General features: G+C 47.3%; 1 protein-coding gene across 5 annotated transcripts in view; it reads right to left on the bottom strand.

Annotated features, from left to right (window-relative positions):
* Positions 1 to 22,913, bottom strand: part of LOC130109577 (interleukin-31 receptor subunit alpha) — an 88,656-nt gene that overhangs the window by 21,090 nt on the left and 44,653 nt on the right. For 4 of the 5 annotated variants that reach the window (XM_056276533.1, XM_056276537.1, XM_056276535.1 and 1 more), the window contains one exon: positions 714 to 796. The exons of the other annotated variant lie outside the window; for it this stretch is intronic. In XM_056276533.1, coding sequence (XP_056132508.1) covers positions 714 to 796 — 83 coding nt within the window. The remainder of the gene's footprint in view (positions 1 to 713; positions 797 to 22,913) is intronic. 5 annotated transcript variants of the gene reach the window in all.

Raw genomic sequence — 22,913 nt, 5'->3', positions numbered from 1 at the left:
CTCCCAATGAAAATCTTAGCATCTTCAACTCTGCCACCTCCAGCTCCACCTCCTGTCTTTTCATCAGTACCACTGTCTCCAATCATACAACATAGCTGGTCTCACTACCATCTTGTAAACCTTCCCTTTAACTCTTGCTGGTACCCTTCTGTCGCAAATCACTCCTGACACTCTACTCCACCCACTCCACCCTGCCTGCACTCCCTTCTTCACCTCTCTCCTGCACTCTCCCTTACTTTGGACAGTTGACCCCAAGTATTTAAACGCATATGCCTTCATTACCTCTACTTCTTGCATGCCACTGTCCTCCCTCTTATTCACACATAGGTATTCGGTCTTGCTCCTACTGACTTTCATTCCTCTTCTCTCGAGTGCATACCTCCACCTCTCCAGGCTCTCCTCAACCTCCACACCCAACCAATGACCAAACAGTCTTCACTGTTATTGGCCTAATCAAAAATAAGCACTTAGAATATGGCTTGACCTATAAGAGAATATTCATTCTCATTTTCTTTTATACATGCTAATGATGTGTCGGTAATAAGTCACAATTTAAAAGATAACTGTGATCCAGTTACAAGTTTGGACCACACTAGAGACAAGTCTGACTTTTGGGGTTATTCTCAGGGTTTTTAACATGCTCACACTTTTGTGGTTATTGCCTTTGAGTGCTTAAATCCAACTAAAAACAACTCGGGCTGACTATTTCTAACCTTCCACAGTAGAGTCACGTGTCTCTGATTAGACGCTTCTGCGGGTTCGATTGTTCTCCAGAGCTGTGGAACAGTAGTCGGGGCTAGGGGGGAAACAGACAGAAAATAAATTAATCCGCCGTTAGCCAAATTAAATTGTGTGTGTTTATCAAAGATAGTCTCCATCCTCAAGAACCAGGAATCAGGGACATTTATTTGTAATTTCATTCCATGCTCCTGCGCACATGAAATGACACGAAATATCGTTTCTCCCAGCCCACACAAGTGCAACACAAAGACAACAACACAAGTAAAAAAAAAAAACTGCAAAAACACATATCCAACATATATTAAAAAAAAATTAATTGTCCAAGAGAGCGAACGCCAGGATGACTGTCGGAACAGCCGGTCTGCATGGGCTAGCACTTAGCTAGACTACAGCTAGACTCTTCCGTGTCCTGTCAGACCGCCCTCGGTGTTTCCTCCTCGGACGCAGCTCCAGGCAGCAGCAGGACAGGCTCCCCCAGTCGATCCAATGCCAGCTCTCCCAGCCAGACACTTTCGACACACGTCCCACTCACTCCACATGACGACACCAAAAACACAGTCAACGCTAGGCGAGGCCACAGCCTGACCGCCCTTGGTGTTATCGGAACTGCCAGTCTGCATGGGCTAGCAGCTAGCTTAGCCTGCCCCACTTCCGGGTCCTGTCAGACCGCCCTCGGTGTTTCCTCCTTGGTTGTGGCTCCAGGCAGGGCCGTGGCCCCTGGGCCCACAGGATGCAGCAGACCAAGCTCTCCCAGCCGATCCAACGCCAGCTCTCCCAGCCATCAAACTAAAACACAAACGTTGACGCAGATGTGGACAAAGTCACCACATGGACGGTGCTGGGTGAGGCCGCCGCAGGCATAAGTTTGCGCTGCCATCTTCCCACACCGGTACTGGGTGAGGCCACTGCAAATGTGAATTCGCACAGACATTCAAGGAATTTAGTCATCAGCAGTGACTACATGCTTTGAATAAGTTTGAATGTAGGAAAATGACATTAAAAAGTCCATACTTGTAGCTCAGGAAAATAGTGCACAGAAATCTCGCAATGAGGGCTTGCAATGAAATATGGTCCAATATGAGCCTGCATGAAGTTGACCCGTTTGTGGTCTCGTAAATTTTTTTCCCTCATTTCATTCACTCGGCTATGTGGAAGGAAAGAAAATCGAGTAGACATTCCCCTTATCGGGACACCCTTCTGCCATTTAATAAACATTTTAAATTTTGCCGACAGACTTTGCTTCAAAAGATTTGCACCATTTTTACAGCAAGTTCCACGCAATGAAATCACTATACCTATAAATCTAACTCAGCTAGATAGGGAGAAACGGCCAAAGCTATTTTGAGTTTTTGTTTTCATCTGCTTGGGGTAGCAGATGGGTGTTATTGCAACTTCCGGATTCTTTCCTGTAATTGTGCTAACTTTCTGGCATTCTTTTGTGGCAAACCGCGCTGATGTAGCAGACCAACTAGCTTGGTAAAACCACTGGCCTTTGAATTGGCAATGGCCATTCAAAAATAGATCTCAGCAGAATACGGTATATGAAGTTTTCTTTTATACTGAATATCTTGACGACGAATGAGGTCTTCACGCTCCTTACATATTCCTGTATATTCTACTTTGCATTCTGCTGAATATACAGTACTTGTTTTCTGGCCTAGTTAAGTAGATTGGAAAGCGTTCATGATGTGGAAAGTGGAGGCAAAGAAAAGAAATAGGCAAAAGAATAGTGAGAAGAGATGCAAAGGGGGAGGGACTGTCCTCAGCTTTCACAGGAGGACCTGGCTCTCCTCCCCGTCTCAGCCACTCATCAGAGATCTGCAGACAAGCAGCACCCTGCCACAGACCGACGGCAGCCTGCCCGTCTATATCAAGAGGCCCGAGAACAGCTGGCCACAGCAGCAGAGCCCGTCATGCGGAGCCCAGTGACCGCCCCACCTCCACACCAGGCGGGTACAGCCGAGGATGACCCCTATATGCCCTTATAACTGCCCAGTTAGAATGGCCTTGTCTGCCCGTTATAACTGGGCAGACAATGCCGATTCACGGCGCCATGTAGAGGGACTATGTAGCAGAATGAGAGACAATTTCCCAGCCACCATAAGATGGGGGCTGACCTTTTAGTCAGATTGACTAAAGCAGGGGTCCCCGACCACCGGGTCGCAAGGAAACAATATGATATTGCAGCGAATTCGGGGGGCAGTCCGGGAACCGCTGCAGCCAGGACGTGAACCCGGATCTCCCGCACCACGGGCGACAACGTTAACCGGTCGACTAAAGGGTCCGACCCAGGGGCGCCGCAAGAGATTCTGGGCCCCATGAAAGAATATAATATTGCCCCCCATCCCCCCACCCACCTACCCCCGAAGGCTATCTTTTGTAAATTTAATAGAACACAGCAAATACTCAACCGCCCAACTTGATCAACAATTCAGTAAAAAAAAAAAAAAACCTCAACATTCATCAACTTATTAAATTAAATGAAGATTTAAACACAAGGACAAAAAGTACAATCATACAAAAAGTAAAAATATAGATTCAATGGGGTAGTATTTTTATCTAAATAACAGAAACACTACTATAAAACTATGTGGAGTCCATGGCTGTTGGTTTACCATACAGCTTTGGCTGCATGGTCTTGGAAATACTAATCCACAGTGTCGAAGGTGAGGAAATGCGTTATAAAGCTTTAGCCTACTTTACGTTCTCCGAAATCGTCTATTCCTGGCCTGGTTTATCTCTAGTTTACAATGTAATCAGCAACGGCCAAGACGTGGGTTATTACAATGTAACAACGCCGGGGCAGTTGTTACAGTAGGCCTATAGCTGTGAAACTAAACTTTATTCCCCCAGCCCATGACTTAAATGCCAAAAGCCAAACGCCGGGCCCTCTTGCTAGCAAAATTGTGATTCAAATCGCTGAAGTTAAGTGATAAAGCCAACTTGCTTTCGATTGACAGTATTGCAAAGTTGTTCAAACTCTCATTGAGACATTGTTGATCTCAGATAGCGCTTGATCAGTTTCAGTTTGCTAAACACCTTTTTCTCCGCCGAAGGCCCGTAGCCAGAAACATATTTTTTGGGGGGGGGGGGGGGGCGGGAAACACTGCCGAAAGCTACCGGTAAATAAAATTCCCACACTGTATACTATAGCCTAATACCCAACCGTACGGTAAATGTCAGCGTATTAATGGCCCATAGATAATCATCAATGCATTAATAAATAAAAGTGGGTCTTACCTTATAAAAGCAGGTCCAATCGTCTTTTTTGTCTGCAAAAGATGTCCAGTACCTCTTCCGGCGTCACCACAATGTCTCTGTGCTCCGAGAGCAATGTCAGTCCATTAAGCCGTCTTTCCGTCATTGTACTGCGCATTTTGTCCTTGATCCTTCCCAGAGGGGAAAAACTTCTCTCGACATGGGTACTGGTGACAGGAAGCGTGGTCAAAACGCGGAGAAGCTTGAAGATGCTTGGAAACAACTCATTGTTACAGGCATTTAATGCCTCAATGGCATTTTGTGGAACATAAGTTGCATCTTTCCATTTATCCCGCCAGGTGTCAATTTCTGACTTTACAACTTCCAGATGTGGTGACACTTCATCAGGATACAGGTTGGAGAGCGCTTGAGCGGAGCTGTCGTTCAGCATACTGACCTTAGATGGCAGTAAGGAGCATAGGTTGGAGATCACATTTCTGTGTTTGCTGAAGCGTTCCTTCATCTGTGATGAATAAAAGTCAAGCACGACTATGAAAAGCTTTTGCCGGTAGTGATTTTCACAGGCCTTCAATGGATCCTCATTGCAGTCCATGCCTCTTCGTGGTCGAAATTCCACCCCATACTTGGCTGCTTGGGAAGAGGTCTTTTGGAAAATCTGCATGAACTCCATCTCAGAGTTAGCCCTCATCTCATCTACCTGCTTAATAACAGCATCGGCAGCTGAAACGCAACTCACCAAGTCACAATTTTCCTTCTGAAGGAAGGTGGACAGGTGGTAGGTTTTTGCAAGCATCTTCTCACTCACATTCATGGACAGCATGAATTCTGCATTGTCAATTGAATTAAAGAGCTGAGTGGCTTTGACAGATGTGTCTCCTGTGAAGGTTTCACTGATTTTCTGCAGGCTGGATCGCACAGGGTCTAAAAGCTCGTTGTATGTAAATATTGCGTCGTGGCGTTCGACCCATCTCGTTTCACACAACTTCGTCAGTCGCGTTTTCTTGCAGTCGGGTAAAAGACGTTCCGTCTCGTGTCGCAGACTGGCAGACCGCAAAGCCGAATCATGGAAAAAAGTGCAGATTTCCGAGACAATTCCAAAGCAATTTCGCACCATTTGTACAGTGCAGCACTTGTTTAGGACCAAATTCAAACTGTGGCTGGCACAGTGCACATCAACTGCTTGCTTGTGCTTCTCTTTGATTTTAGCTTGGCCACCATTTAAACGGACACTCATGGCAGATGCGCCGTCGTATCCCTGACCACGTAAAAAATGTAAATCAACGCCTGCATTTGTCAACTGACTTTCGATTGAATTGGCGATTGCCTCCCCGGTTAACTTCTCGATATCAACAAAGGACAAAAAATCCTCTCTGATGCTATATTGGCTGTCATGCTGGTTCACGTATCTGACACAGACAGAAAGCTGCTCCCGCCCTGAAACATCTTTCATTTCATCTGCCAACACAGCGAAACACTGCGCGGAGTTTACTTTCTGCACCAGTTTGTTTGTTATCACATCTCCAATTATGCTGATTATTTCATTTTGTACATCAGGACTGCAGTAGCTAGCGTTTGCTGCACATTTACTCAAGTGTTGTAACAGTACTGTGTCGCCAGATGTAGCCCTAAACCTGAGTAAAGCCCTGAAATTTCCGTCATTGTAAGTTGGCTCATTCAATGTTACTGGTCCTGAATCAATATCACCTCTCAGGGCGAGTTCTTGGCGACCGCAAAAAAATCAACGTTGCAATGATGCTTTTGAGTTTTTCTCAGTTTTCTTGGACTCGCTTTTTTCTCTCAGAATCTAGCCTCGGTGAAATTGTATCAATTTTATTGTTGAGAACCATTTGGAAATTGTCCGCTTCCAAACATGCATCCTTGTGATATGCCTTTTGTGCATGGTCTTTGAACGTCTCTAAAGCATGTTTCCAGTCTGAGAAGTGGACATTAATTAGCTTGCCAGCTTTTCTGTGCCCTCCCTTGCCCACATGCTCGACTGCAAACGCAACACAGTGCTTACAAAAACAACCGTCGGACCTTGTTGAGTATCCTAGCCAGCTAAACTGGTCAATCCAATGACGTTGGAAACGTAGTTTACCTCCTAGTTTTGTAGGGAATGTTTGTCCGATATTGGCCATCCAGTCCAGTGAGTATATTTCTCTTCTCTGTTCGTCTGATATTTTCCCACCAATATAATCCACAAAGTCGTGTGAAAACGTTTCCGAGGTAGAGGACGGCGGGTCTGCTAACTCTGGCTCCGTTTCCGAGGAGGAGGGCAGTGGGTCTGCTAACACTTGCTCCGGAAAATCGGTAACGTTAGTGACCAGATCATCTGTAATGTTCTTTGTTTTCTTTTTGAGTCGGGACACGTTGAAACAAAAAAATCACTGATTTTACGAATATTAACTTTACTGCTCTTGCCTGATTTACAGGTAGCTTTCGGCGGCTCCATTGCTTTTGAAAAGCAAACTATAGATCGACCATTTAGCTAGCATAACCAGTGGCAGGTTGCTTAGCTGACTCGCCAGACCCCTGAGCCAATCAAAAGCGTGTGATTTTATTTGTTTTACGAAACAGACCAATAAGATACATCATGTTTGGAAACAAATTAACTGACAGGTTTAACGCCTGTCAGTCACGATAGATGCAGCGTATGAGTAGGCTAGAGGGGCGGTGACAAATAATCAAAACGATAACTAAATAATTATTGGTGCCATTTCAGACGGGCCGTGGGGTTTCGGGGGGGGGGGGTTCAGACACGAAAACCACCTACCTGGCTACGTGCCTGCTCCGCCGGCAACGGTAACCAGGAGAGTGCAAAATATCCTAAGAGCAATGCAAACCTCTCCAAAAATGGTCTGGAGTTGCATTTTATAGATTGCATTCAGGGGAGCAAGAGAGGTACAGTCAGGGGGGAAAGTGGCAGAAAATATTGTATTAAGATGCCTGATTTCACTCTCAAACCGAGGTGTGAGGTCCTTTGTGTACCTCATTATCAGTGGCTGACACAGAAGCAATGTTACTGTCACTCAACTGCCCAACTTTAAGTATGGCCGCAAATTCTTCGACAATATTTGCTGTGGTTTGGAACCGAGTGTCCAACTTATTTATTATCTGGTCCATGGGAATGAAAAACAGTGTTACGAAATGTTGTTTCTGGCCTGTCCTCCTGACCTGTTTTTTCGGAGGTCTCATCATGGAACCTCTTCCTCCTCCTCATTTGTGCTGCTGTCACTGTCCTTTGCCTATTCTTCTGCCTCTGCCTCTTTACCTCTGCTCTCTTCTCTGGCTGCCTTGCTTGAAGAGGGCCCTGGCTCGAGAGTATCCATAAGGTACATCATTCATAATCTGTCCTATAATCGTATTAATGTAGTAATACATAAATACATTACACCAGACTTCCGGTTATGGCGAGGGACTAGGAGGTCGCACATCTCAAGCTCTGCAGCTACCGTGTAAATTAATCCTACAATACTAATCCGAATCTTGTCTAAAGTCACGCAATAAGTGTATAAGAGTACCCAGAACTAAAATGTCAGGGAAAAACCCGAAAGAAAAGGCAAAGAGAGAAGAAGAGAAGGAGAAAAGGAAATCGCGACACGAGGAAGAGGCTGAGAAGGTTAGCGACGCCATGCAGGTTGAAAATGTGGCTAAAGAAGAAGACGACCACGAGGAAGAAGATGACGAAATGTTAGACACAGATAAGAATAGCAACCAAGATATCATGAAAGCCATACAGTCTTTGAAAAGTGGACTTTACAAGAAAATTGATGGAGTGCAAGCGACAATTGCGGATGTAAAGAAACAAATACAGGAATGCATGGGTCGCATGGAACAGGCTGAACAACGGATTTCTGACGTGGAGGACGACGTTAAGAAGCTAACACCCCGAGTTAGCACGCTGGAAAGCACCGTCAAAAGCCTTACTGACAAAGTGGATGACTTGGAATGCAGGAGTCGGCGAAATAACGTAAGGTTGGTGGGCCTACCGGAGAAAGAAGAGGGCAAGGATGCACCTGCATTTTTGGAGAAGTGGTTGCCGGAGGCTCTGAACATGGATCCGCGGGAGGGCTTGGTAGTGGAGCGGGCTCATAGAATCGGCACTCCAGTAGACTCTCACACGGGTCGTCCAAGGACATTGATCATGAGGTTCATGAACTTTAAGGATAGGGAGCGAGTACTAAAGGCAGCCAAAACCAAGGGACAGGTCCTTTACAAGAACACGCCGGTCCGTTTTCACATCGACCTCGCTGCTGGGGTGCACAAGATGCAGCGCGACTACGATCCGGTCCGGAAGAAGCTGAGAGACCGGGGGATCCACAAGCACAGCATCATCTTTCCAGCCCGGCTCCTGGTAACACACGACGAGAGACCCCACACCTTTCAAACCCCAGCAGAAGTGGAGAGGTTTATTCAATCCCTCGGATAAGGACCGATGCAGTAGGCTATTAAGCCCACTTTATTTTATTTTATTTCCATTTACACGAAAGATCTGTAGCTACGTGTTCGGGCTGTCGCCATTTTGTTTTTGTTTAGGCTGTGGTGACCAACATCTATATATCGAGAGACATTCACCTAAGAGGACGGTGTACCTTTAAGGGAAGAGGCGAGGGGTCAGATAATGCACTTTCGCTTCCGGTTCACAGTCAGTTCAGTGTCGTTGTCGAACGTATGACATGCAAAGTTGGAGCTAGTAAACTACCTCGACTACGTCTACTCTCACGTCTCCTGTCTCGTTGTTTTCTAACTCCACATTGGTGACCCCGACGTGATCGAACTACTAATACGAGTATGTCTGACAACGAAGACGCCGGTGCTAACAACATGGCTATTGCTAACGCTAGCATTTACACCGCTACTGTGAAGCTACCCGACTTTTGGCAGCATAATCCACGGCCGTGGTTTCAACATGTAGAAGCCCAGTTCCAGCTGAGAGGGATAACGCAGGATGCAACGCGGTACTTCCACGTAGTGGCGGCGTTAGACGCATCGACAACGGCGCGAGCAATGACACTGTTGGAAGCTCCGCCAGCTGCTGGCAAGTACGATGCTATAAAGACATTCCTCCTGAAACTATTTGAACTGTCGGAGCTGGAGAAGGCAGACCGTTTACTGTCCCTGAATGGCCTCGGCGACGGCAACCCGTCTGAGTTAATGGAAAAAATGCTGTCTGTGCTGGGATCGGCTGATCCGGCCTTTCTTTTCACACACATTTTTCTGAGGCAGCTCCCCGCACCTGTACGCACAGCACTGGCCAGTTCTCCTCTCGCCGCCTCCAAGGACTACCGTTCTCTGGCTGCTGAAGCAGACAGGGTTTTCCTGGCCAACCGGCAACAGTTTGTGCATGCCCTGCTACCCCACCAGACCGCCCCACCACCACCTGTGTACGACTATATGGACACCGCGGCTGCGGTGACAGCCCGCCGCCAACCTGACGACGGGCTCTGTTATTACCATGCCAGGTTTGGGGCAAAAGCAAAACGGTGTCGCAAACCCTGCAATTACAGGGTTCAGGGAAACGCCAAGGCCGGCGCTCGTTAACGGCTATGGGCGCCGGCCGTGACTGCAAGCTGTTGTTCATCAGAGACTCCTTGTCGGGCCGACGGCTGCTGGTTGACTCTGGCGCTCAACGCAGCATACTACCAGCACAAGCTGTGGACACGATGACCGACAGTCACGGCCCCCAGATGGACGCCGCCAACGGCACGTCCATTCGGACGTACGGTATCAGACATGTGGACGTGTGTTTTGGCGGACGACGTTTCGGCTGGGACTTTGTGATGGCTGCTGTATCCACCCCGCTCCTAGATGCGGATTTCCTCTGTGCTTTCAACCTGCTGGTGGATGTTAAAAACTGTCGCGTGATTGATGCCGTCTCTTTTGCGTCATACCCCTGCACGCTTGGGGGCGCTGGAGCGCTGTGCCTCGCTAACACACTCTCCACCGGGGATCCATATCAACGCCTGCTCGCAAATTTCCCCGAGCTCACCACACCCACCTTCTCCTCGGCGGTGGCCAAGCACGGCGTGGAACATCATATCACCACAGTGGGCCCCCCAGTTTACGCCCGGGCCCGACGCCTCGACTCGGCCAAGCTTGCAATAGCCAGGGAGGAGTTTTCGACTATGGAGCGCCTCGGCATTGTCCGCCGTTCTAACAGCCCATGGGCTTCCCCTCTTCACATGGTTACTAAGGCCGACGGGGGTTGGCGCCCGTGCGGGGACTACCGTCGCCTAAACAATGCCACGACACCCAACCGATACCCCATACCGCACATACAAGATTTCTCTACCCACCTGGCGGGCGCTGCCATCTATTCCAAAATCGACTTAGTGCGGGGGTATCACCAAGTGCCGGTCCACCCACTGGATGTCCCAAAAACGGCTGTCATCACACCCTTTGGGCTCTTTGAGTTTTTACGTATGCCTTTCGGCCTTAAAGGGGCGGCGCAGACGTTTCAGCGCCTTATGGATTCTGTGCTCCGTGACATGCCATTTTTGTTTGTGTACTTAGACGACATCCTCGTGGCCAGCGCGTCGGCGGAGGAACACATGACGCACCTCACACAGCTGTTCGACAGGCTCAGCGAACACGGCCTCATCATCAACCCAGCTAAGTGTCAGTTCGGGGAGTCGTCCATCACCTTCCTCGGGCACCACATCACTCCACAGGGGGCTGTTCCCCTCCCTGCCAGGGTTGAGGCTGTCACCATGTTCCCCCGCCCCCGCACTGTACAGTCGCTGCAGGAATTCCTGGGCATGGTGAACTTTTATAACCGTTTCCTGCCCCGTGCCGCCCACATCATGCGTCCCCTGTATGAGGCCCTGCGGGGTAAGAAGTCTAAGGACGAGCTGGACTGGTCTTCGGGGATGGACGAGGCTTTTGTGGCCGCCAAGACTGCGCTGGCCAACGCTGCGCTGCTAGCTCACCCGTCGCCTGCCGCCCCCATAGCCCTTACAACGGATGCCTCCGACTACGCCGTGGGGGCCGTGTGTGAGCAGTGGGTGGAGGGGGGCTGGCAGCCGTTGGCGTTCTTCAGTAAACAACTCCGTGAGAGCGAGCGCAAATACAGCACCTTTGATAGGGAACTACTGGGTCTCTTCCTCGCAACCAGACACTTTAGGTTCCTATTGGAGGGCCGACAGTTCACCGCTTTCGTGGACCACAAACCGCTGACGTTCTGTATGGCCAAAACCTCAGAACCGTGGTCTGGGCGTCAGCAGCGCCATCTCGCGGCGGTATCCGAGTTTACCACGGACATACAACACGTGTCGGGCAAGGATAACTTCGTCGCCGACTGCCTTTCACGGGCAGTTGTTAACGCCGTTCACTTGGGACTCGACTACGCCGCTATGGCAGCGGACCAAGCCAAGGACGCGACCGTTCAAGACTACCGGTCGACCCCTACGGCGCTACGGCTGGAGGAAGTGACGTTCGACGCGGCCAACACCACCCTCCTCTGTGACATCTCCACCGGTCAACCGCGCCCCCTGGTGCCTACTTCCTGGCGGCGCCGAGTTTTCGACACCGTCCATGGCCTTTCCCACCCGGGAGTGAAGGCCTCGACCAAGCTGGTGAGCGTCAAGTTCGTTTGGCCTGGGCTCCGTAAGGATGTTAGAGCCTGGGCCGGCTCGTGTGTGGCGTGCCAACGCGCCAAGGTGCACCGCCATACCAAGGCCCCTTTGGCGCCGTTTGTGGTTCCAGAGAGGCGGTTTGACCACGTCAATGTTGACCTGGTGGGTCCCCTGCCCCCCTCCCGTGGTTATACGTTCCTCCTCACTATTGTGGACAGGGCCACCAGGTGGCCAGAGGCTATTCCCTTGTCCTCCACGACGGCAGCAGAGGTAGCGCGGGCGTTCATCGGCTGCTGGGTGGCCCGTTTCGGCACGCCTGGTGACATCACGAGCGACTGGGGCTCCCAGTTTACCTCGGAGCTCTGGACGGCGGTCGCTGAGCACCTGGGGATGAAGATCCACCGCACTACGGCGTACAACCCGCAGAGCAACGGACTTTGTGAGCGGTTCCATCGGGACATGAAAGCCGCTCTGCGGGCAAGCCTCACTGGCTGCGACTGGATGGACCGGCTCCCGTGGGTCATGCTCGGCCTGCGTTCGGCCCCGAAGGAAGACCTCCAGACCTCCTCCGCTGAGCTGGTGTATGGCCAGCCCCTGCGGGTTCCGGGGGAGTTTCTTCCGGATGCTACGGCTCCCTGGTCGGCCGCCTCTCACCTCAGTGCGTCCCGGAGCGCTGCCGGTGCCTTCGCTCCCGTTCCGATGTCTCAACACTGCTTCCCCCTGTCCTACGTCCCCAAGGATCTGCCATCGGCGAGGTACGTCTTCATTAGGCACGACAGCCATCGGTCCCCGCTGCAGCCCCCATACGACGGGCCCTTCCGTGTCCTGGAGGCGGGGGATAAGAACTTTGTGGTGGACATGGGGGGCAGGCCGGAGCGGGTCGCTATAGACCGTCTCAAGCCCGCTCACTTGGACATTGGGGAGCCAATGCAATTGGCCCTACCCCCGCGGCGGGGGCGCCCTCCTAGGTCGGCCCCGGCACCTGCCTCTGTTCCTGCTTCGGCCCCGCCTATGGCCCGGGTTTCGGCCCCATCTATTTCCCCTCCTGTGAAGCGCAGCCGTTATGGCCGTAGGGTCCGCCCCCCAACTCGTCACCTGTTTTCCCCGTGACTTTGCACTATGTCATTGACTGTTCTGTTGTAGAGTCTATTTTTATGTTCATGACTTGCACTTTTGCTGTTTTGCATTGTTTTGTTTAGGTGAATTCTGGGGGGGCCTGTGTGGTGACCCACATATATATATAGAGAGACATTCACCTAAGAGGACGGTGTACCTTTAAGGGAAGAGGCGAGGGGTCAGATAATGCACTTCCGCTTCCGGTTCACAGTCAGTTCAGTGTCGTTGTCGAACGTATGACATGCAAAGTTGGAGCTAGTAAACTACCTCGACTACGTCTACTCTCACGTCTCCTGTCTCGTTGTTTTCTAACTCCACAAGGCTTTATTTTTCTACCTGGACAGGACGGAGTCTGGTTTATAGCTAGACTATTCAGCTTTTGTGGAATGCCCTTAACCCTGAATGAGAGACAATGTCCAAGCACCAGCCGAAATGACATGGGCACATCCAAGTAGGCCTAGGCCTAAGGGACAGAGTCATCATCGGTTTATGCGCCTGTCGGAGGAAGGAAGGCCCAATGCATCGCGGACTCTTGTGACCAAGCTACAGACTTTTCCCTCTCCTCGCCTTCCAGTCTGCATGCACGGGTTCCAGGTTGGTGTATGTGTTCGGGTGGTTAATGTTATATATGCCTACATGTTGTAAGCGTTGCACAGTTCATTACTGATGTTATGTGTGATTAGTATTTAGAAAAAGTAAGATAGCGAGCTGGAGCCAGAAGAAAAGAAAAGGTAGAGAAACTCGTTTTAGCGGTAGTTAAACGTGGGATGGGAGGGGATGTCCAGAGTTCCTGGACTTTAGGTTCGTATGGGGTTGAGGTGGGTTTTAGTGGTTTCATTTTATTATTTATTCTTTCATCAGTGGGTGTGGTTTGTCAAAGTACTTCTTCACTACGGTTCCTAATATAACATACCGGAATCAATGTTAGAGAGTTGCAAGGTAAAATTTACTTCTTGGAATTGTAGGGGTTTGATCAAACTCACAAAGGTGAAGCAGGTAATGAGCAGGATAAAATCCTTGAAATCAAAAATCGTTTTTTTACAAGAAACACACATGGTGGATGAGGACGTTCCCAAAATAGCAAGACGATGGCAGGGTCAAGTGTTGTCTGCTCCTTACACCACTCATGCTAGAGGGGTTATGATACTAATTCATAAATCGGTTCCATTACGGGTACAGCATGTAGTTAAGGACCCTGCAGGGAGGTATATTATAGTCCAGGGTAGGTTATTATCTGAAACCTTAACTTTGATAAATGTTTACGGCCCCAATGAAGATGACTCTAAATTCTATAATAGTCTGTTTTTGACTGCTTCAAATCATCCTGGGAAATACATAATAGCTGGTGACTTTAACTGTACGTTAGATCCTTCAAAAGACAGGTCAACTGGTTTAGATGATACCCACAGTAAGTCCAGAAAGACGATACACCATTTTATGAAGGAACTGAATCTGTTTGATGTTTGGAGGCATGGTAAACCGAACGCAGTAGAATATTCTTGCTATTCCGGTACTCATAGAACTCACTCACGCATGGACTACTTTTTGGTTTCAGCGCTACTTGTCTCCAAAATAGATGAATGTCATTATAGTAGTATAGTTCTGTCTGACCACGCTGCAGTATCCTTGACCTATGAAGATAATAACTTAGTGTGCGACCCCCCGAGATGGCGTTTTCAACCCGGGTGGCTTGCGGATCCTACATTCATAGATTTCTTAGATAAGCAGATTGACATGTATTTTGAATGTAACAAGTCCCAGACTTCTGCTAGCACAAGGTGGGAGGCTTTCAAAGCCTTTATCAGGGGCCAAATCATTTCCTTCACTAGTTCCAAGAAAAAGGCTACACGACTTGAAATGAAGACATTAGATGAGGAAATTAAAAAAACTGGAAACAGAAATATATAATAATAGAAATATACCTACAGATGTTCATACAAGACTGCTACTGCTTAGAGCACAGTACAATGAACTGGCAGCTAATAAAGCGGCTGCTGATTTAATGAGACTCAAACAGTCCTACTATGATCAGGGGGAAAAGCCCGGAAAACTTCTAGCATGGCGCATTAAACAACAACAAACAGAAAGGTCTATTAATTGTATTGAAGTCCCAAGTGGTAGAACTATAGTGGACCCGACAGAGATTAATGAAGCCTTTAGAGACTTCTACGGGAAATTATACAGCTCTGAGTGCTCTCCTAATCTGGACACGCAAACACAGTTCCTAGACAATCTTAATATTCCTAAAATTTCGGAAGAGGAATGTAGAGTATTAGATCAAGATGTAACTGCATTGGAAATTGCGGAAGCAATTGGGTGTATGCAGGCTGGAAAATCAGCGGGTCCAGATGGCATCCCTATAGACATTTATAAAAAAATTCAAACCAAATTAATACCACCCCTCTTGGAGATGTTTCAGGAATCCTTTGAGAATGGTCTTCTCCCTACATCTATGAGGGGCGCCCTAATCACTTTACTCCCAAAACCGGGGAAACCAAATACAAAATGTGAAAATATGCGTCCAATTAGTCTCCTAAATTCTGATACAAAAATACTCTGTAAAATTCTTGCAAGAAGATTGGAGGATCTTCTACCTAGAGTAGTGGGAGAAGACCAGAACGGATTCATTCAAGGGAGACAGGGTTTTCATAATGTTAGACGAGTGCTCAATATTTTATACAGTCAGAGGGAGGCACCTGACACGGCCTTACTTTCACTTGATGCAGAGAAGGCCTTCGACCGTGTTGAATGGCCTTATCTGTTTGAGGTGTTAACACGATTTGGCCTTGGGGATACATTTATCAAATGGGTAAGATTGCTTTGTACAGGGCTTACTGCAGAAGTTTTGACGAATAGTAAGGTTTCTAAACCTTTTAACATTTGTAGAAGTTGCCCTCAAGGGAGCCCTTTATCGCCTTTACTTTTTATCCTGGCGATAGAACCATTTGCTATAGCGGTGAGGACACACAGCGATATTTATGGAATTCGAGAGGGACATCTGGAGCACAGGGTAGCACTCTTCGCCGATGATGTGATATTAATGCTTAAAAATCTGCATAAATCTATCCCAGCGCTCCTAAGCCTTATTGAATCATTTGGGAAAATATCCGGTTATAAAGTTGATTACTCCAAATCATCTATAATGTTACTGAATGAAACAGAGAGGAAGAATGGTCTTGTTTATGCTTCTACCTTCAACCCAACAGACACATTTACATATCTGGGAATAAAAATTGTCCCTGAGGTGAATAAGATTGCTCAGTCAAATTATGAGCCCATCCTGGACGCTAGTATTGCTTCGATAGAGCGTTGGACATCCTTGCCTATTTCAATGATCGGCAGGATTAATATCCTAAAGATGAATATACTTTCCAAATTTCTTTATTTGTTCCAGAATATCCCCCTACCCCCTCCTTCATCTTTGTTCACGAAAATCAAGAAACTGTTTACCAACTTTATTTGGCAAAATAAACGTCCTAGATTACGTCTATCTTTACTTTATCTACCATATGATCGAGGAGGCCTGAAATGTCCAAATATCCAATGGTATTACTGGGCAGCACAATTAAGGTCGATTATGTTTTACTTCTCATCTGGAAGTCCCCCAGCTTGGATTGATCTGGAAGCCTGCTCTGTTAAACCGGGCTTACCATTGCACCTGTATTTGTATTCAGCAGACCGTAAATATCTGAAGAAAAATACAGACAACCCTATAATATTGAATATGATTGATGTTTGGTTCGATGCCTGTAAGTATTTGAATATAAATATGTCCCGGTCACGCTTCAGTCCTATTTGGGGTAATGCCAATTTCAAACCAGGGCAAAATGATAGGGGATTTAAATTATGGGCTGAAAAGGGGTTAAGGAAAGTGCAGGGCATGTACAGGGAGGAGGATGAAGTATTCATGTCCTTTGAGGAAATATCTACCAAGTATGACATTCCAAGGAATAATTTTTTCAAATATCTTCAGCTAAGGAGTTTTATATCCTGTCAAAGCCATTCATTAGACATTCCTACCATTTCTATATTAGAAGTTGCAGTCACAAAACACTGTCATGATAAAGGTTTAATTTCAACTATGTATGACTTATTTGTATCTGGATCTGATGAATCATCAGAGACAAAACTGAGATTATGGGAGGGAGATATAGAGGAGGAAATATCTTTAGAAGAATGGAGTGAGGCATGTAAAGAGGCCCAGAGACAGACAGTTAGCAGCAACCTAAAGCTTCTACAGTATAAATGGCTGATGCGTACATATATAACTCCTGTTAAATTGCACAAGTTTAATGACAATATTCCTGATACCTCTATTAAGTGTAGTGAGGCAAGGGGGACGCTGTTTCACTGTTTATGGGAATGTGTGGAAGTGAAAACCTTCTGGCAAGATGTTGTTGATATGATTGATCAAATTTTGTCAAAGAAATTACCATTGAGTCTAAAGCTTTTTATTCTTGGTTTATATCCTACCACCCCACATTTACATAGCAATGAGTTCAGATTTATAGATATGTGTATATTACAAGCAAAACGTGTAATTGCTCTTAATTGGAAAAGTGTTGATGGACCAAGAATTGGCATGTGGATTAAAGAAATGGCTTCAAACATGTCAATGGAAAAGATAATGTATATTGTTAGACGTAAACAAAGTGTTTTTGATAAAATCTGGGGATTGTTTCTGTACTTCTTAAGACGTAATACTAATGTTGGTAATTTGCTTCATCAAGAACAAGCTCTGGGGGAGTAGAACAACTCCATCTGACTGTTTATATGCGTAAAAGCAACTGGGAAAAAAACCACACCCTCTAATCAGTCTGTGAAAGAAATTATTGTTATTATTATTTTATTTTATTATTTTTATTAATTGAATTTTTATCTTTATTATCTTCTTTAACCCTGCTTTGAATTGTATTACTTGTTATAGGGACAGGGTTATGGGGAGGGGTAGGGTGAAAATGTTTGCTGTATTGTGCTATTACTTGTTTTGATGTAATTTGCAAACAAAATTCAATAAATATATTGCTTAAAAAATACATTACACCAGATGAGCTACCTTAATGTAGCATTGTGTTGTTAGCATGTGAATGTTATACATCCTGATGTGAAATGTTTGTAAATTGTTCATGTATATTAAATACATGCTGTAGAACTAATAATTCCAGTATTTGGGATTAATTTAGAATCTATTATTTCACCAATGTAATACACTCAGTAGCATTTTGAATGTTGATTGTTGAATGTTGTACAGCATAGATAAGATACATTTAAGAAACTGAACCTGTGTTACATGTACAGGTCAGGTTTTTTTGTTATGATCGGAATCCTGAGAAGTCATTTGAGAGCTGATAGATGGCGAGCCACCAGAGTCGCCGTAAGAAGCGGATCTGAACCTCTGCAGGACAACTCTACTTACCATCCAGTGTGGCAAGTTGTGCCAGTCACCCAGACTGGTGTCCTTTGAACAAAACCCCAGAGTGCACTCTGACAATTAACTCTGTCATTGACTCATTGAAGTGTAGAAAAGCACACTTCAGGACTATTTCTTTATTTTAAGGGCCCAGTTTATTATTTTCATTGTAATTGTAAATTGTATTTGTATTTTCCAGCACACTAAAGGTGCAGTTCAGATAATTTGTGTGTGTGTGTGTGTGTGTGTGTGTGTGTGTGTGTGTGTGTGTGTGTGTGTGTGTGTGTGTGTGTGCGTGTGGTTATTACACTCTGCCCTTAGCTCCTCCCGAACCTAAAGCATTGCGCATCCCAAGAGTGGGTTACAGTTACAACAAAGAAATAATCTACCAAACACATTTCATTACTTTTTGTGCTAAGTTTAGGGTACGGGGAGATAAAAAGATCTAATGACGATGATAACGCAGAGACAGCAGAGGCCGAGACAGCAGAAAACGAAAAAAAGAAGCTTCCTTCAACAGGAAATAGATGACGGCTGTATTGCGACCGGTGCCTCGCATGCTCCGAGCCCCCTGTGTGTGATTTGTGGAGACAAGCTGCCTAATAGCTTCCCATCCACCCCTGTATGTTTGTGTTATGTTTATCTGTTGTCTTGTTTCACCATCGTTTATTGTAAAACGACTTTGAATGTTAGAAAAACACTATATAAATTTGGTTTATTATTAATGAGGGAATGAAGCCCTCAAAACTGCTTCGGCACTTTGAGTCCTAGCACCCTGCACTTAAAGACAAACACGTGGAGTTCTTTGAGCGAAAACAGCGCGAGCCAGCGGGACAGAAGCGCGTGCTGAGAGCCACCACCTCTACACATGCTGCTGCTCTGAGAGCATGGTACTTAGTGGCTAGTCGTGTTGCTAAGGCTACTTAGTGGTTAGTCGTGTTGCTGAGGCTACTTAGTGGCTAGTCGTACAGACCCTTTTAGAGCCTACGTAATGTTTACGTTTTGCCTCCAGCTAAGCTCCGCCCACAAAAACGTCACTATGTTTGGTTTCTCTATCAGGTAGGCGTAAATTTCTGGCCTCTCTCGGTAGGTAATCCTGTCAAATCGTCCATCTATTGGGTGAGCGTGTATGGGTCGGCCAATCTGGTCCCGTTGGTTAATGTTAACTTTGTCAAGTAAGGGAGAAAGCAACTGTACATATTCAGAAGTACGTGTTTCTTCGTCCATCGTAAATATACAAGCTGATAAAAGTTCAGTAGACCCTTTTATGACCTACGTCACGCATACTAGGTACGACCGTACTTCCGCCATTTTTTGCTGCCAAAATGCGCGCGCATACTAAATCATGTGATCACCGTTTACCGCCTGTAAAGGGGTATTGCGAAGGCTAAGAAGCCTTTCACTGTCGGCGAAGAATTGATTCTGCCTGCTGCTCAGGACACGTGCCGTGAACTGCTGGGGGAAGCTGCAGCTAACAAGGTGGCAAAGGTTCCTCTTTCAGCTGCCACACTTTCAAGGAGGATGATGAAATCGGTGAGTCGCAATGTTGTATGTAATGTTTACGCGAGTAAAATATGCGCTGTGTGTTCAATATCCAAACGTTACTTTAAATGTTATGATACTATTGTAACCTATTTTTCTGGACTTGCCTGTTAGTGATTTTAAGTTCCTGTTATAAGCTGTTGCCACAGTATATGCCTTGAGCTCTTATTTTGAAGGCTGAAGAGAGAGCGGAAGTGCTGTACGCAGTGTTGTTGCTGTGGAGTTCTGTTGGGGGGAAGAATCCAAATAAAGTGGTCCTCGTGTGAAAGTGGAACCTCCGTCTTTGTTATTTTATAGTTTCATACAGTATAGGCGACATCTACAAACCCTCGGTTACATTGGTGGCAGCGGTGGGATCCGGAAGTGTGCAGATCCTCAGAAGTCTCTTCGGAGCGCGGGAATAACAAAGCGCGAGGGCGCGCTTCCGGGAGAGGGTGACGACTGTAAACTACTACTAAGACACGTTAGCCCCTTGCTAAAGAGTCTGATCCTTTAGTCGAGCGGTTAGTGATGTCGCCTTGTCTTGCAGTACACTCAGTATCGAATCCCGCACCGGGCGAAAAAATAACTGGTTACACTATTGATTTATAAGCCTAATTCCGGTCGTTATTAACCCACTCCCGCCCCTCCCCCGGCCCGCCAGAATATTGTCAATATTAAACCGGTCCACGGTGCAAAAAAGGTTGGGGACCCCTGGACTAACGTTTTCAGAGAAAACAGCCGTCTCCCTAAATGACTCCCTGTATGAACAGCAGTTAAATACCTGTTTCCTGGACGGCACGGAGGAAGAAATTAGCCACCAGGTGCGCAAACACTGTGTGGGCTGGGACAGAGAACGCCTGGCTGCCGTTCAAGAGCCTGCCATTCATGCTGAAAACAATATGACGCTCTCAGAGACAAAGGCACAATGAGCCAAAGCTCGGTTGGCTAACAAGCTGCAAATGGCGCAGCTGGCACAGTTCCAGACTCAGCGGAGCCCCGACAGAGGCAGAGGGAGAGGGCGGCGGCGGTCCCCCTCGGAGCAGAGGCCGAGCTCCGAGTAGAGGACTCCGCAATGCAGGTTTTCGAGACATGGCACTGCGGCGCCCCTAATCATTGGGCAAAACACTGTACCGAACCAAGGAAGAGACTGGAACCCACTGGACACACGCGGTGTGCACACCCAATAGGAAGCGTGACTGGCGGCGGAGACGGGGGAGATTCTGGAGTCTGGTGAATGCACCCCCAAAATTACACACACACACACACACACACGCACAACAGCCAAGATACATTCAACGTGACAAAAACGAGTAGATTTGACGTCTTATTCGAAATGATTTTAGAAGTGGTAGAGAGAAGGAAAAAAAACCCACTTTCCTCTTTTCCAAATGTTGCCCTGTACATCTGTTAGCCAGATAGTTGACGTGTGCGTTGGGCTTGATATTGCATTGTACAGACGAAGCAATTAAAGGGACTAGAGTATCAAACATCCCAGGTCAGTATGTACTACAATTAAGGCGTGGCAAGCCACTGCACATATCTCGATGGGATTGCCGCCATCAGGGCCAAGAGCATAACCTCTGTTTGCTTAACAATACCACACACGGGCGTCCGGGCAGCGTGGCGGTCTATTCCGTTGCCTACCAACACGGGGATCGCCGGATCGAATCCCCGTGTTACCTCCGGCTTGGTCGGGCGTCCCTACGGACACAGTTGGCCGTGTCTGCAGGTGGGAAGCCGGATGTGGGTATGTGTCCTGGTTACTGCACTAGCGCCCCCTCTGTTTCAGTAGGCTATCTTATAAAGAATGACACACACACGAGTTGCTCAGTGCAGCCAAGTATAATCAAAGTGTTGTAACATGTTCCTGAGCGCGGGTCATGTGTATCTAAGGTAAACTAGTGGATAGCCGATGGCATCGATCTATCTAGACCCGTAACATCCTCCTTTTCCAAGTATAAACACATACACATGAAGTTAGTGCAAAATAAAATTACTTTCATATACGAACAACCAATAACAGTGCAACAGCAGTAAATCTCTTCATATCCCATACCAGTGTAATAACCACAGTAGCGTATGATAACATTTCTCCTCTTTTCCCCCTCTCTCCCACATAGCAACCATCAACATTATTCAGATTACATAGTGAGTTTCAGTGGAGGTTTAGACAGCCGTCCAACCCTTGTGTAAGTGTGTCCATCCGAACGCGGAGCGCCAACAGGAGTAGATGGCGCCTTGGGCATGGACCTGATGGGGCTCGGCTCGAACACAGCCTGAGGGGTCTCAATGACAGTTTCTGTAGCTGGATCCCTGTTCGGTATGTGTGCCACAGCGGGTTCAACAGGATCGTGTGCGGCTCGTGCAGCTGGCTCAGCCACTCTGAGATCGATCCTGTTACGACGGTACAGGGAGCCATCAATGTCCACAAGATAAGACCTCGGCGCAACCCTGCGGAGACAAGTTCCGACTCTTCAGCGGCCAGTGTTATCACCTGGCAGGGGCTTCATCCGTACGACTTCCCCAATTTCAAGTACCGGCAATTCACGGGTAGATCTGTCATAGAAGGATTTGGCGAGTTGCTTCCTGTGGCGCAGCTTTTCAGTGACGCCCACGACAACAGCTGGTTCCAGGAGCTTGCTTGCCGCCGGGATGGACGTCTTCAACCGGCGGGACATGAGGCGTTGTGCTGAGCTGCTGCCCATGTTTTCCGTAGGTGTATTCCTCCAGTGAAGCACGGCTTTCCAGGGGTCTTCACCATCATGCGCGGCCTTATGCAGAAGATTTTTTACAATCTTCACGGCCGACTCGGCCTTGCCATTCGCTTTCGGGTGTCTGGGAGAGGAGGTCACGTGCTCAAATTCCCACTCAGAAGCGAACCGTGTGAACTGAGCTGTGAACTGAGGGCCGTTGTCTGTAATAACCTTCTCTGGCTGACCATGTCGGGCGAACTGTGCCTTACATCGCTTGATGACTGTCTCTGCAGACATGTCGGGTAGAAGCTCAATCTCCCAAAAATCGGAATAGTGGTCGACTATTAGGAGATAGTCTTTCTGTCTGAAGCTGAATAGGTCCATGCTCAAGACCTGCCATGGCCTGGTTGGTACTTCGTGAGAGAGCATGGTCTCCTTTTGCTGATTGTGGGCGTACACATTGCAGGTCGAGCAGCTGCTTACAAAGTCCTTTATCTCTGACTGCATGTTGGGCCAGTACAATGTCTCTTGAGCGTGTCGGTAGCATGCATCACCCCCTATGTGACTTGAATGTATGCGCGTCAACATTTCTGGGCGGAGTGACTTTGGGATGATGACTTTTTGCCCCCGGAACAG

This window comes from Lampris incognitus, chromosome 3, assembly GCF_029633865.1.
Source record: "Lampris incognitus isolate fLamInc1 chromosome 3, fLamInc1.hap2, whole genome shotgun sequence".
NCBI lineage: Eukaryota > Metazoa > Chordata > Actinopteri > Lampriformes > Lampridae > Lampris > Lampris incognitus.
The sequence above is the reverse complement of the archived record's forward strand: the minus strand, read 5'-3'. Positions and strand labels throughout refer to the sequence as shown.